This window comes from Tympanuchus pallidicinctus, unplaced genomic scaffold (genome assembly GCF_026119805.1).
Source record: "Tympanuchus pallidicinctus isolate F22 unplaced genomic scaffold, pur_lepc_1.0 scaffold2, whole genome shotgun sequence".
Lineage (NCBI taxonomy): Eukaryota > Metazoa > Chordata > Aves > Galliformes > Phasianidae > Tympanuchus > Tympanuchus pallidicinctus.
The window spans coordinates 27396583-27410313 of record NW_026294721.1 but is presented as its reverse complement, the minus strand read 5'-3'; the positions used below and the strand labels follow the sequence as shown (position 1 = coordinate 27410313).

Genomic DNA, 13731 nt, shown 5'->3' with positions numbered 1-13731 from the left:
TTTTTTTGAACTGGAGCACTGGCTGGAGCAAAATGGTCAAATGGAACTGGTGAGGGAGTGGTAACTTTCCAGAAGGAAAATCTAGGTCACGCGTTACCCTTTTACACTCTTAGTGGCCTTTTGCTTCTTTGCTCCCTTTGCATAAGCATTCAGCTCTCAATTCTTGAATTAAGGCATGCCAGTAATATCCATCTGCTCAGCACTGCCTGTGCTGTCTTGTGATATGGAGCCATTTGTCTTCTGTCTGGGCATCTCAGATGTAAAGGTCTGGCCTCTAATTTAGACTCGTTTGCCATGAGACACTCACCCCGTTCAGAGGCTTTCTTAGTGGTGCAATAAGAAACAGAGGCAAGAGAAATGTGTCCAGATACTGGAGACTTGGACTTGCAAGATTGAATTTACAGCCTGCGGATACCAGTGTCCTCTGCTTTTTTGTCACATTGCTAGCTTTCCCCAGGGAATGGCAGATGCACTAAATCTGCCAGGATTAAAATAGATCTCTCCTCACCATCAATCTGGTTGTGTCATTAGGTATTAATGCATTTAGCAACCTAGAGTGAATTATGTGATTGCAATGGTACAGAGTCTTTTGTTTTGCCCAGGAAGGAAAGACATCAGTGAAGTGCTAGTAAATAAAATGACAGTTTTCTCCTCTGTCTGTGCTCTGTATCACTTGCTATTTTATGTAACTATTTTCTGGTGCTATTTTCCATGACCTTTATCTGTTGTAGAAGATCTCTCAGATCCTCATATTATGTATAAATGTAAAGAATGTGTGTTCCTGTTATGCTGTGCTTGGATCCCATGAAGCATGTCTCTGGCTCTGTGCCCTGTTGACACAAGATGGTCATAGGAGCACAAATACTGATCTGGAGGAGCCATTTTCCTAAGAAAACAACACTGACAGATGTGCAGTCACCACAGTAAAGTTTGCAGTAGAGTAAGACGGGTATGCAAACACTGCATTGGAGGAACCCTTTTGAGTTAAATTTCTAATAGAAGGTATTCAAATAGGGATGGGCAGTCTTCTCACAAGCTGCTTGTCAGAGCTCTCTGAATGTTGCATGCTAGATGAGTCTGACATCCTTCTAGTGCTTTTTCTTGGTTCTGTCAGATCATTCAACTGCATAAAGCAGTCTTATTTTAGGTTGTGGGATTTAACAGGATTCCTAGAGCCTAAAAAGGCTTTTTTTTGTTTGTTTATTTTAGTTTAAAAAAAAAAGGGAAAAAACAACACCTATAGTATATCTGTTTCTTTATGGCCTAATTCTATCAAGCTAAAGCCAGGAAAGTATTGCTTGTGTGTCTCTGTAAGAGATGCTTTGGTGTCTGGTGCAGGAGCTTTCATGTCTGTATAGAGCTTTTAGTTGCTCATATTTTGCCGCGTGATTCATTCCTTCCTCTGTCTTCAAACTGGTTCATTACATCATGTTTGCCCTCTAGAGATTCTTTGTTTTAGCTCCTATTCCCAGGAAGGAAGTTAAGGTTTTACTGGGGTACTTCTACTAATTTTGTTTTTACAGGCTGATGAGGAGTTCTTGAATGTTTTTTCCCAGGCACAGTTGCAAAGATAGAGAGGGATAGTAATTCAGGTTTTGGGGTTGTTTTTTTTTAGGTGGATTTTTCTTTTTGAATGTGATTAGACTGTTTCTGTCTTTGCAAAGATAGCATCAAATCCAAATGGATAGAGACATGTTTGCTTCATGGAGCAGTCCTTCCCTTGGGGAGTCATGATAGGTGAGAGGAAGACAGAAGAGCGTTCCTGTGGGTGCTCAGAGAGGAGAGGAAAACCAGGTATATTGAGTTTTGAATGGCATTGGAAAGCTGGCTGTCAGCCAAGTCAAAATCTTATGATGTTGTCTTCAAGGGAGGATTTTGCAATAGTGATCTAATATTTGAAGAGGTGGCCTGATGAGCTATGGTGAGTACACAAGGCTACTGTAATGTGTTTATAACAAGCCTTATGGCTTACCACTGTGTGCTATTTCCTAGCATAGGAGCCCATAATCTTTCAGCACAGGAGGGATCATTGCTTCCCTTGGATGGTTATGCTGAATTAAGAAAGGTCTACAATTGCAGGGCATTGCAAAGATGCATGAGCCCGTATTGTTAGTGCCCAAACTTTTCTAACTCAGAGGAATCTGTGAAGGTTTTATTGTGATAAAATCATGCATGCACTGCTGTGTGCAGAGGCTGCCCTGGGAACTGAACAAAAAGGCTACTTTATATTAAATCTTCATTTCTAATGACTTTGTGCAGACAGAAGATGTAGTGTTACAGTATTTCAAAGCCATTGGTGCATTACCATGCTGGGAGCTAGATACTTTGATATACCATACATTGAGCAATGTTCTCACTCTGTGTGCAGTGGAGGTTGGTTTAGCAGATTTGGTATTTGGATGAAGGGCTGCAGTTCTTGGGGTGTGCTTAGTGAGCTGCTTCACTGTTACTGCCCTGCCTTGCGTGACACTAGAGAGATCTAGAGCTTGAATACAACAGCATAATGCTATTTTTAGTTCTAGCAACACTGGAGGATTTAGAATGTTGTGCATTTTGAGCAAGTAAGACATTGCTACAGACCTATCGCATTTTAGTAAGGAGAGGATCTCACCAGTAGGATGAGATTTGTCAGTTTGATTATGTTTGCTTTGGGTGATATGTGCTTCAGAACAAGTTGGCTTAATGGCTTCTGAAACTAGAAGAACTATCTGAGGGCTGGATGCTACAGAGCATTGGCTGTAGCCTGATGAAATGGTAGGAGTGGGGCATCAGTGAGAAAGTATTTTATTTTTTTTGTCTCTTTAAAATAAATAAAAAAGAATTCTCTTCACCAGAACCTGCAAGCAACCTCAGTAAATCTCTTACTGCCCTGTATTCTGCATTGGCTTCAGTAGTCCCTGCTTCTGTGCCTGCCCAGCAGCATTTAGGTGCATTCAAACTTAGCTGGCTGTGATCTGTTTTGATATTAAATAGATGGCTGTTTCAATGCACCTCTCCGGATAAATGGAAGCATCTGCAGTGCTGAGCTGCCGAGCTGAATAGTGTTTTCTTTAAGCAGATCTCATACAGAACAGTTATGTTTGTGGATTAGTTAAGATGTTAAATGTTGACATATCTAATGCCAGAAGAAAAGCTCTGGTAGAAAGCCTTAGCTGATAAGTGTCTTGATACGTTCCTGTCAATTGTAACAAACTGGTTGAAAAATGCAGCTTGAAGTGATTTTTGCTAAGGAAAGAGAGCTGCCAAATGTCTCCAGGAATATTCAAGTAGTCTCCCCGATAGTCTCTGAAGAACAATTACACAGTCTGTGGCACTGCTGGATGATACATTCATCTGGGGAGACCACCCACTTCCTCCTCCTCCTCCATCTCCTCCTCCCTTTTCCTCCCGTTGTGGCTCCCGGTCCCACAGAGTCCTGTAGCAGATTAAGCATGAGCACTGTGATGTAATTCGGAGGCTGTTTGTTTTCCAAATCACTAAGTCGATTTTATTCTGAGGACAAGCTTTGTTTCTACAACATCTGGTGGGGAGAAGCTGCCAGCAGCATTTATGCTGTGGATGTATGCCTTTTCTGCTTTTGCTTGTCTGTGCATGAGGACTAAGGGCAAAGGAATGGAGATTTGATTATTTCTTCAAGGTTTTTTTCTTTAGCAAGAATTGCTTGACTTCTGCCAGCGGTGATTTAAGAGCATAGTATGTAACACTACATGGAGGCTGTTTCTTGCTTGCTTATCTTCTAATTGCACTGAAGACATGTTATGGTCCCCGAAATTTTCCTTATCCAACATGCGTATACGACTGACAGCGAAGGGATTGCTCCGAAACATTCGTCTCCCTTCTAGCTATAAGAAAAGCACTGTTATATTTCACACAGGTTTGTATTTTTCGTATAGCAATTAGAGCATGAATTGGATGTTATCTTGCTTACTTCAGTAGCAGTTTATTTTTAGCAAATAACCATTTGGGGCATAAAAGTTTTCGAATTATGCTTAGAAGTCTGACTTAAGAGCATAGTTTCATATTCTGTGTAAGTGGAAAGCATGAGCTCTGTGTGCATTCATGCTGAACTGCTCATTTTTAAGATGAATATTCTGTTTATGGAATGCAAATCAGAATTTGCTCTTTCCTTCTTCAGATCCAAAAATAGAACTAGGAAGTTTGTAGCATTAAATATTTATCTAATCATTCTGATGGTTATCTGCTGGGAGTTCTGTCTTTTCTGTACCATGAGTGGGAGGTGGGATTGGAGTGGGAAACAAGACAGGCTTTCTCAATGTGGCTTTGTCTGTTTGTGAGAAATATTTGAATACTTGTAAGTACATATCTGTTGTCAGACTTGTCATGCTGAATGTCTTATCTGCAAATGCGATGAGAACTTTGTTTGTTTGTCTTGATATAAGCATAACAAGTCTGAAGTTTTCTTGCTTTAAAGATGCTTTAAAGACATTCAAGACAAGTGTTTGTGTTTTCAGAAATGAACATTTAAAAAATTCTCAGCTGCGTATGACCTGATTTTTCATTTAAATTGTTAGGTAAAGCAAAGAAGTGGAATGGGAACATAATTGTGGATGCTGAGGTTTATTCCAGGGAATGCATGTGTTGTTTTGGTGGAGAGTGGTGATTGTTTCTTAGCCAAGATAAATGACATTAAAGAAAATGATAGCAGTCTTCGTATTATGTAAGTCTTTTCTCTATTGCATAGTTTGTGATTTTTTTTTTTCCTTGCATTTTACTTAGTGAGGAGCAAGCAGCTGCATAGACTAGGTTTGCACAAACTCTTCCTGTGAGGGATTTCCTTTCTTTCTTGAACATCACTGTTTTTGGCTAGTCCTTTTTGGAGTTTAATTTCTGCCAGCCACCTTTCCTAGCTATACCAGCATTTTACATAGCAACCTAAAAAATTTGCCCCATTGTTACTTATTCCTGGTGAAATAAATTCAATTTTGGAGTTTGTCCTGGGTGATGAGCTTAATTATGGTCATAATCTATGCTAATCATCCAAACTTAATGTAGGCTTGTGTTTGCAGCTTGGATTTTATCCATGATTACAATACGTTAATGGTAAAAATCCTTATATCAGTGATGTAGACTCCCTCATCTTGCTAACAATATGAAATTTTCACATAGCACATACTGCAGGAATAGAAACACTAAAGGAGAAATGGGCAAGTGACGATCAGTCTTCCCTCCATGTGTTCATTAGCTGCTACTGAAATTTGGTATCATTCTAAAAAATAAAAATATGTCAAGCCCTGTTTCAGGGTAATTTTATAGTGGTAACAGCCCACTTATTTTTCATTTGATTGGATATGACATTAAAAGCTGCCTGCAGAATGTCTCTGTTAAATACAGCATGTAAAAACTACATTGATAGACTTGTGTTCCAGTTAAGAAGCACTTTCTTAATTAGGAAGTGCTGAATAGACCTTCTGTATATTTTCTCTAGCTTGGGTATAACGCACTTTAAAGTTACAGAACTAAAGGTTCAGGTAAATGTTTTCCTCATGTCCCCTTCTGCTTTACCAAATCTGCATCTTGCAGGTATTCAGCATGCCAGCAGAAAGCTGACCAATGATTAGCTAGTGCTGAATGTGCCAAAGTAGGGCATCTGAAAACCAGGTCATAGTCTGTAGTGGAGAGTCCAAGTATGCATGCATACTGTATTTTAAAAACAGTGGAATGTGTTGGAAGCTAGCTTGTGATTATTTCAGGTTCATAAAATTCAGCGACAGTGCATCAGACAGTGACAGTTTCAATGATGACAGTCTGAAAGGTTCTTTTCTTTTTTCTTTTTTTAAATACCAGGAGGAGCCTGGTGTGTTTGTTTGTTTGTTTGTTTGTTGTTTTTTTTTTAAAAAAAAAAAAAAAAAAGCTTACAGCATAAGTCTGAGTATCTCTTCTTGTAGTGGTTTCATTGGATTTAAAAGATGTGGCTTTTTTCTCAGGTCACATTAGTGGTGAGAAATAGAATACATAGGGACTGTGTCAACAAATAAGGCAGAGTAATTGGAAAAACAGAACTTCAGGGTTCATGCAGGAATGTGAATATGTATAGGAAAGAGGACATTGCATAAGTGTCATTCATTCTGAGTTTTGCTGTAGACTGTACTAAGCATTATCACGGATTTCACTCGTTGTTCCCTTTCATGTTAATGTAAACTGCCTTGTATGACTGTACTGAGAATTTTTTTGGCAATTGCAGCGATTGGATTAATCTGTTACATTCTGTCTGATAGTTTGAGGTACAGTGAGTAACTTTGTGAACTTGAATGTAAGCACTATTGAGATGAAGTGGGTGGAACTCTTGAATTTCTATTTTGATTTGACAATATGCTGCAACAGTTTGCTAGTTTCTTCTCTGGTTGTAGCTGCAAGTACAGTTTACACTGGTGTTTGGCTAGTCTAGATTAATCATCCTGTCTGTAGTGAATCATACTTGTGATTAAGTGCATTTACATTACATTACATTTTGTTCATCTGGAGATGTTACAGTACTGCAGTAGTTCAAATATTTAAGAAAGTTACAAACAAAAATAGGCTTATTTCTCTGGGAATAGAATAAATCTAGAGGAAATTTACTGTGAGGTGTACTGTATATTGACTTCATCCAGCTTGGTGCCTTGTATCTGATCTCCATTTTTGTATGCTCTATGTTGCTTTGGATTCTTTGTACACAAAGGTCTCTTCCTCCTTAAATGCAGGCAAATATCACAAAGCGATATTTCTGCAGCTACTCAAAGTCCAGTGTAGCTGCATTGTAAGCTATGTGTAATGAGCCTCCTCTTTAGGAAAACAAAAGCATTGAAGCTCTTCAGGAAACATTTAATTTACCTATCCTGTGACTTTCTACAAATAAGCTTTACAAGCAACTGTAACAAAAATCTCAACACTTCACAATTGGATAAACATAGGTTAAATATGAACCAAACTTTCAGTGGTAAAATGTAAATTCTGCTTTAAAAAAATCTGTAGTGGTTTGGTACATATTTTACCAAAGAGTGATTAAAATCTTTCTGTGCTTTTCATGCATCAGTGATGTGACAGATGAAATCATCATCTGTGCATGATTCTGTAAAAACTGCCAGAGAAAGACTTTTCTCTACAAACGATTCAAAATTTTTAATTTTGGGTTATTTGCATTTCCTTTTGCATAAGGATAAAATTCTACACAAGGAACCAGTTTTGCAAATGGAGATCAAAGTTCCTATGCCTTTTATTTGCAGTTTTTCCATTGTATAATAAGCTATACTGTTGCTCATATGGTAAATTTTTGTCTCTGTGTTTTTTGTAAGCCTTTCGTGGTGCCATTTTTCTTTTTCCCTTAAGCAAACTGTACCTAGCATTCTTATCCCTCTGGTGGCTTTCATTGCTTAGTAAACCTTGTTACACTTGATACTTTGGGAATTAGAAGTGTCTCCAAAGACATCTGATGTAATTACAACAAACCTAGCTTAGAAAAATTTCCTTTCCCCCTTGCTAGCAACAAGCAGACATTGCAGACCTGTTTATTGAGCAACTAACAACCATTACTGATAAAGTATCTTCCCTAAATCTTGGTTCAGATGATAGTGCCCATAGCAGGTAATGATTTCAGGTCTGGATTTTGGTCCTCATTAAAACACACGTGAAATTACATCTGTGCTTAGCAAAGCAGTGCTTTACAGCACACCAACAGAATGTTGAAGATTCTGAAAGCCCTCAGGTATCATGACTTGCTTAACTTTTCATTTTTCCAAAGAATCACTGAAGTACTGATTATTGGTTGGTATTGCAGATTCCTACAGAATCACAGAAAGGCACCCAATGTACCCAACTCCACTAAATGTTCTAAATCTGAAAGTCGGCAAGAGATACTTGATACAGGGTGAAGATGCTAAATATTTGTGTCACCTAACAAGGAAATAGTTCAGGAACGAGAACAGTTTGTCTATTCTGAGCAAAAGTCTTGAAGTCTGAGACTCTTAGCTCCTGAGTTCATCTATTCAGAACTGTGTATTAATTGAGCTGCCTGGTGTGCTTGATTTAATTATAGTATATCATAGCTTCAGTAGGCATGTAAATAATAGCTAAACGGAGGATCTTTTCAAGTGGTGAAACTCTTGCGTTTTTGGCGTTGGCAACATTTTAGTCTTTACAAATTTTGTCCAAGCCAGGTATAAAACAAAGCTAACTCTAGTTCTTCTCTAACAAACTGGACAGCAAAAAATAGTAGCTTTTTTTTTTTTTAATTAATAAGAAAAAAGAAAAAATGAGAACAAAACACCAGAGTTAAAGCAGCCATTTGAATGGGTTGCCAACACTTACACTGTGTATGTATTTTAATAAAGCATGAAAGTGAATGTAAACAAGGAGCTTTGCTCAGAAAAGCTTAGGAAGAAGCAGAGTACTGTGGATAGCAGCCTCTGCTTTCTGGCTCTCAGCTATAGTGGGTGTTACTGGATTTTGTTACTCCTTCATTTACACAGATTAATTATCTTTGAAGAATGCCTCAGTTGTTTGTCAACATGAAATGACTGGAATTAATGCTGCAAAAGACAGTTAATTGAAGAGTAAATACAAAAGGCCTAGCAAGATATCTCTGCAAGTATCATTGCATATGCTAAATTTGTTCCCACTTGATATGCCTCACATGTAAATAAAGATCTGGCTGTAACTTCTATTGCTGCAAAATGAGTTTGGTTTTGGAAGTGACAGGCAGCTGCAATTACATTAAAAACAAAACCTAAATAGACTTCCTTAAAATTACTCTCAAAATTATTCTCTTTGCTCTCCTCTTGGCATTTCTTCAGTCTGTAGTTCACTGGAGTCATGTTGGTGTCAGAAAGATTTGATTGAATTGGGTCTTATTTTTGAGAGGAGGTTTGTTAAATAATTTATTTATGTCATAATAATGCAGTAAACCAGTGCTTCGAGATTCTTACTTAGTGATTCAGATTAGATCTAGTGAGGTCACCAGCACCTTTCTAATGGCCTGCACAAATTGCTTTTTTCCCCATGGCATGGAATTTCTCTATTTTAAAAAGAGAAGAAAGTAGCACATGATCTTCTGAAAAACAAATTAGTCGAAAATATTATGTACAGCTTTACATCTTTTTTTTTTTTTTTAAAACAACAACTGAACCACCAAACTGTTAAGTTTAACTGTCCACATACTTGAACACAAAAATAGCCCACCTTGAATTACCTAGCTTGTGACTGGCTGAGATGGTTCTCCACAGTTGCTGTTTATGAACTTTCCATTGGAATCATCTAAACTGATGTCTAGTACTTGAAACAAAGAAGTAGTAAACCTGTGTTTATTTCCCATTTAAATTTGTTTTTGCTTCTTTTTGTCATGGTACTGTGCTACTAATGCATTTATGACCAGTATGGGTTCCCCTTCAAGATACTTGGATAAACATTTTGTTTGTGATGTTATAGATAGTTCTAGTTAGGCAAGAAACAGGACAGCTGGGAACATCTGTGGGAAAATTCTTTATTTGAATGCTCATCCTTGTCTTAAAGAGAACTTGAATTCCTTCTGTAGAAGAGTCTGAGAAGTATTACAGATAATATTTATTAATGAGTTAAGTTCAGCTTTTCTTCTTCAGTACAGCTTTTAGACTCTCAGATATCTCAATGACCTTAATTTTTTTTTCTGCTTGTGATACCAACATCAGAAACACATTATTAAACATGAAATATTTATTTTGTGCTAAATCTTTTCAAATATTATATAGTAAAACAGCAATATTGGAAATGCTTCCAGCAGAAGAATAAATCAACTGAGTATATAATACCTGTTTCAAATTACTCTGCTCCAAATAAAACAGCAAGCTAGAAGACTCTGTTTTTCTTAGCTGTATATGTGTGTACATGCTATTTGTGTATCCAGTCTAAAATCAATACTATGATCTTTGTTCAAGTATTAATGAACACCACCTAGTCACAACCAACTTTTGAAACATAGCTTTGTTGCTTTCAGAGAGGGGAAAAAGCCCACGAGGTTGCAGTAATGATTGAATAGTCTAAGCCTGTTAAATGTGTAATCCTGTGTCTTGGGAGGAATGTCTGGGCTAAAAGGTATGCCAAGGAAGAGCATATCTGAAAAGTGAGTATTTTTCTTGCTGCCTTTGTTAGTGGGGTAGGCAGAGGTTTTTGTAGTCTGTGGTCTTGCACAGGAGTTAATGTTACATGGGAGTAATCTTTGCAGTGTGTTGCAGATATATCCCTTGGAAACACCACTGTTATCTACAGTATCAGCTGCTCACAGAACTTCAGCTTTTCCTTGCCCTCACTCAATTATGCAGAAATGGAAGTCTGCCTCCTTCGTAGTTATTTGTTGTCTTAAAGAGGCTCAGGGGAACATTAAGCACAGAGAGCAGTGTGGTGAATATTTGCAAGTGGATAGGAATGGAATGAGCCTATGACAGGCATGGCAAGCATTCCCTTCTTGATGGGAGCACTGGTGCCTGCTGGGCAACCTTTGCCAAAGCAGCCTTCAGTTGCATGTTTTGGTTAAGAGTCATTAGAATGAAAAGTCCCTTGGTTCCAGGTCTGTGCAGCCAACAGTGGAGGGGCTGCTGCACACCCCTTGAAGGGTGGGGATTTGCATCCTGTGGCTAACAAAAGCTCTGGGAGCTGCCCTATTCTTTTCTTTGTTTTGAGCTTGGCAAGGTATCTCTCCATGGACTCCACTGGGTTGCTGCCAGGCACAGTTCCTGAGACAGTGGTGCGCAGTGTTTTAGGCATGTCCCTGGGGGAAATGTTTGCTGCTTAGTAACTGGAAAACTATTTGTCATAACAGGAAATACACAAATAGTTCCTTAACTATTAACATGATGACTGCTAATGATTATGTAAGTACATTTTTTGTAACTTTGGGGAAGGGTACTTTCCAGCAGCACATGAGAGCTAGAGTTTGGCACTTCAAATGTCATGCTTTCAGTCTCATAATTTCACTGCAGCATGAGTGAACATTGAGTTTGCGTGGATGATTTTGTTTGAAGTGATTCTCTTACAATGCTTTTTTATTCTGTTGAACAGCAAATTGTGTTTCATCAGTTGGGTAGCATTGAAGTACTTCTCTGAGGTTAATTTTAGATGTGTTTAACCCACACTGTTGTTCTTTAGAACATGCTATACTGCTGCCACCTCCTGCCACCTCCTGAGATTCTCCTGAAGCTGTGAGGTTATGTCCAATTATAATGGCTATTTATGTTTTTCTTTCTTCAGAGACTTCACTTCATGTTAACTGTGCTGATCTGTGTAATCGAAAGGAGGAATAGCACATGTGCTTATGCTATAAAGTAGAACAGTAATAAATATGAAAGTGAAAATTACTTTCTACTTTTGCTATGTAAATATTTTCTTAAAATATAAGCAGCCTTGGAGTTCTGGATACCCGTGGATGCCATTTATAGTGCCTTAGAAAGATGTTTCTGATCTATATTACTTGGGATTCTTACCTGAGCTATGAAACAGATATAGAAATAAATAATCCAGTAATTTAATACAAATGTAATAGACCTTTCCTTGCATGATCTTTTGCACATACTAGGGCAGTCCTCTACAAATAATCTGTATTAGTGTTTCCATCCACTCTTTGTGCAGTAACTGCTTCTATGTATTTATTTATAAGTTATAGGAAAACACCTAATTGGGAGCTGAACTTGAAATTTTCATCAAATTAAATCAGCAAGGCTGGGGAGGAGCAGTGTGCTGGGCTGCCAGTTTTGGGCTGTGGTTAAATACAACTCAGCTACTGCTTGAAACAGGGTCATTGAGTGATGCCACAGTGACCAGTGTTGAAAATGCTACGTTAGCATTTTATAATCAGTTCCTAAGAGCTAGGATTGAGTCTCAAAGGGGTTTTGTAAGTCAAACAACTACTGTAAAGTTAACTTCTATTCAGTTCATTGCAAGCCATTAAGCTTAATCATCACTGAATTTTATTTTTTTTTAATCTGTTGGCAGGACTCCTACTTTGACCTCTGAGTTCTTTTATGCTCTGTTTTTACACTCAAACACTTATCTAAAAGATAAATCTGTATATTCCAAAAGGAGAATTTAAATGTTAGCTGTTTATGTTGTAACTTGGAACTGTGACCTATTGTCTAGGTGTTCCTGCTCTGGCAGGGGGATTGGACTAGATGATTTTTAGAGGTTCCTTCCAGTCCTTGAAATTCTGTGATGTTGTGAGAAAAATATTAGAATTGAACTCTTTGGTTATTTTTTGACAGATAAAATATCATTACAGATACTTTAGCAGTCATTGTAGTGCTTTCTATATGCTTAGAATTGCTTTCTAAAGAACATCAGTGAGTTTGTAATTTTGGATGTATTTGTCTTTAAATGGATGTAGAGATTCACAAACAAAGGAAGCTGTTGTTGGATACATTCAGAAGCAATCTTGGCACAAAGACAATAACACAAAATATAGCCAGTGCTCTGGAGGCTCTTTAAATTCCCATTGCCTGTCCTACTTTTTCATCCATAATATCCTTTAGGCAGCATTTCAGTCTCGTGCTCAAATCCACTAGTATTTGTTACGGTCATATAACATCAGCTCATATGAGTGTGACTGAACAAATGGCTTCTGAATTCAAACAAAAAAACTCTGTCCTTTCTCTCCATCCCTGATAACTCCAGATACTGCACAAGAAGTGATGTTGCTTATTTGTGTGCAGTTTAGTGGTGAAAATGTATTGTACAGTTCTTTTCAAGGAAGATTATTGTCCTGTTAGCTACTGATCCTGAAGTGGTCTCTGAAAACCTTCCAGTGGTTCAGGAGGACTGAGTGAGAAGTATCAAATTCTTGGATCTAATGTAAAGCTGAGCTGATAGGTGTTCTGGCAGCTAACTAATCACATACTTTTTGTAAAGAAAGAATTACTGCTTTAATTTCATCAGTTGTACCTGCCACTGATTTAAAATTTGGTGATTTAGTTCAAGTTCAAAATTAGGTTTTGATTTATTTTCTGTGTGGTTTGGGGTTATTTTTTTGTTTGTTTGTTTGTTTTTTCATTTATGGCAACAAAGTAGGGCTCCACAGTACATACGTAGAACGTGTCTTTCAAACTGTGATATTATGCTAAATGCTATGAGATTCTTTAGGCATTAAAACTCAGCTCCTTCCTTTCTGGCTGTACTGCAGATGCTAACTCCCTATCATATGTGTGGGCTGGGAGCTACAATAAGGTTGGACTTGTCATTCTTCTCTCTGGTGTTGTCTGAGGGTTTCTTATATGCATATTGGCTTCTTTTTCCAACTGCACCTTCCTTTGCCTCTGCTGGAAGCCTTTTCTCAGATGTGAAGTTATCCTAATATTTGCAAGCAGATAAATTCGCAGTCCTGAATGTATTCAGGAAGGGCGTGGAGATGGAAGGAGAGGCTTAGGATTTGTACTGGGGAAGCAGTTAATGGTGTATGGGAAGGGTTTGCATGTGGCATGGACTAGTCATGATTGGTTTCCTTGTTTCAGTCGACTCTGGGGCTTAACTTTGTAGACAAACTGCAATAAGAAGATCAAATATATGTAGCTGTGATGAAGCAGTAGAGGGCACCAGACAACAAGGAGCAACTTCTTGTGTAGGAGGTTGGAATGGAGAAAAAAGGTGAAGAAGAGTAAACAGGAACAGAGGGTTATTGTCTCTCTGCTTGCCTCTCTTGGTAATTGCATGCCAGGGATGATAGTGCTTAGCTGCAATTTTAAGAGACTATGCAGAAAAGGGCTAGCTCAGGTGTCCTTT

General features: G+C 38.1%; 1 protein-coding gene across 9 annotated transcripts in view; it reads left to right on the top strand.

Annotated features, from left to right (window-relative positions):
* MTUS1 (microtubule associated scaffold protein 1) overlaps positions 1-13731 on the top strand; it is a 111582-nt gene that overhangs the window by 59113 nt on the left and 38738 nt on the right. The window contains exon 1 of one of the 9 annotated variants that reach the window (XM_052682060.1): positions 3398-3874. The exons of the other annotated variants lie outside the window; for them this stretch is intronic. Coding sequence (XP_052538020.1) covers positions 3754-3874 — 121 coding nt within the window. The 5' untranslated portion in view covers positions 3398-3753. Of the gene's footprint in view, positions 1-3397; positions 3875-13731 lie in introns of those variants that run through there. 9 annotated transcript variants of the gene reach the window in all.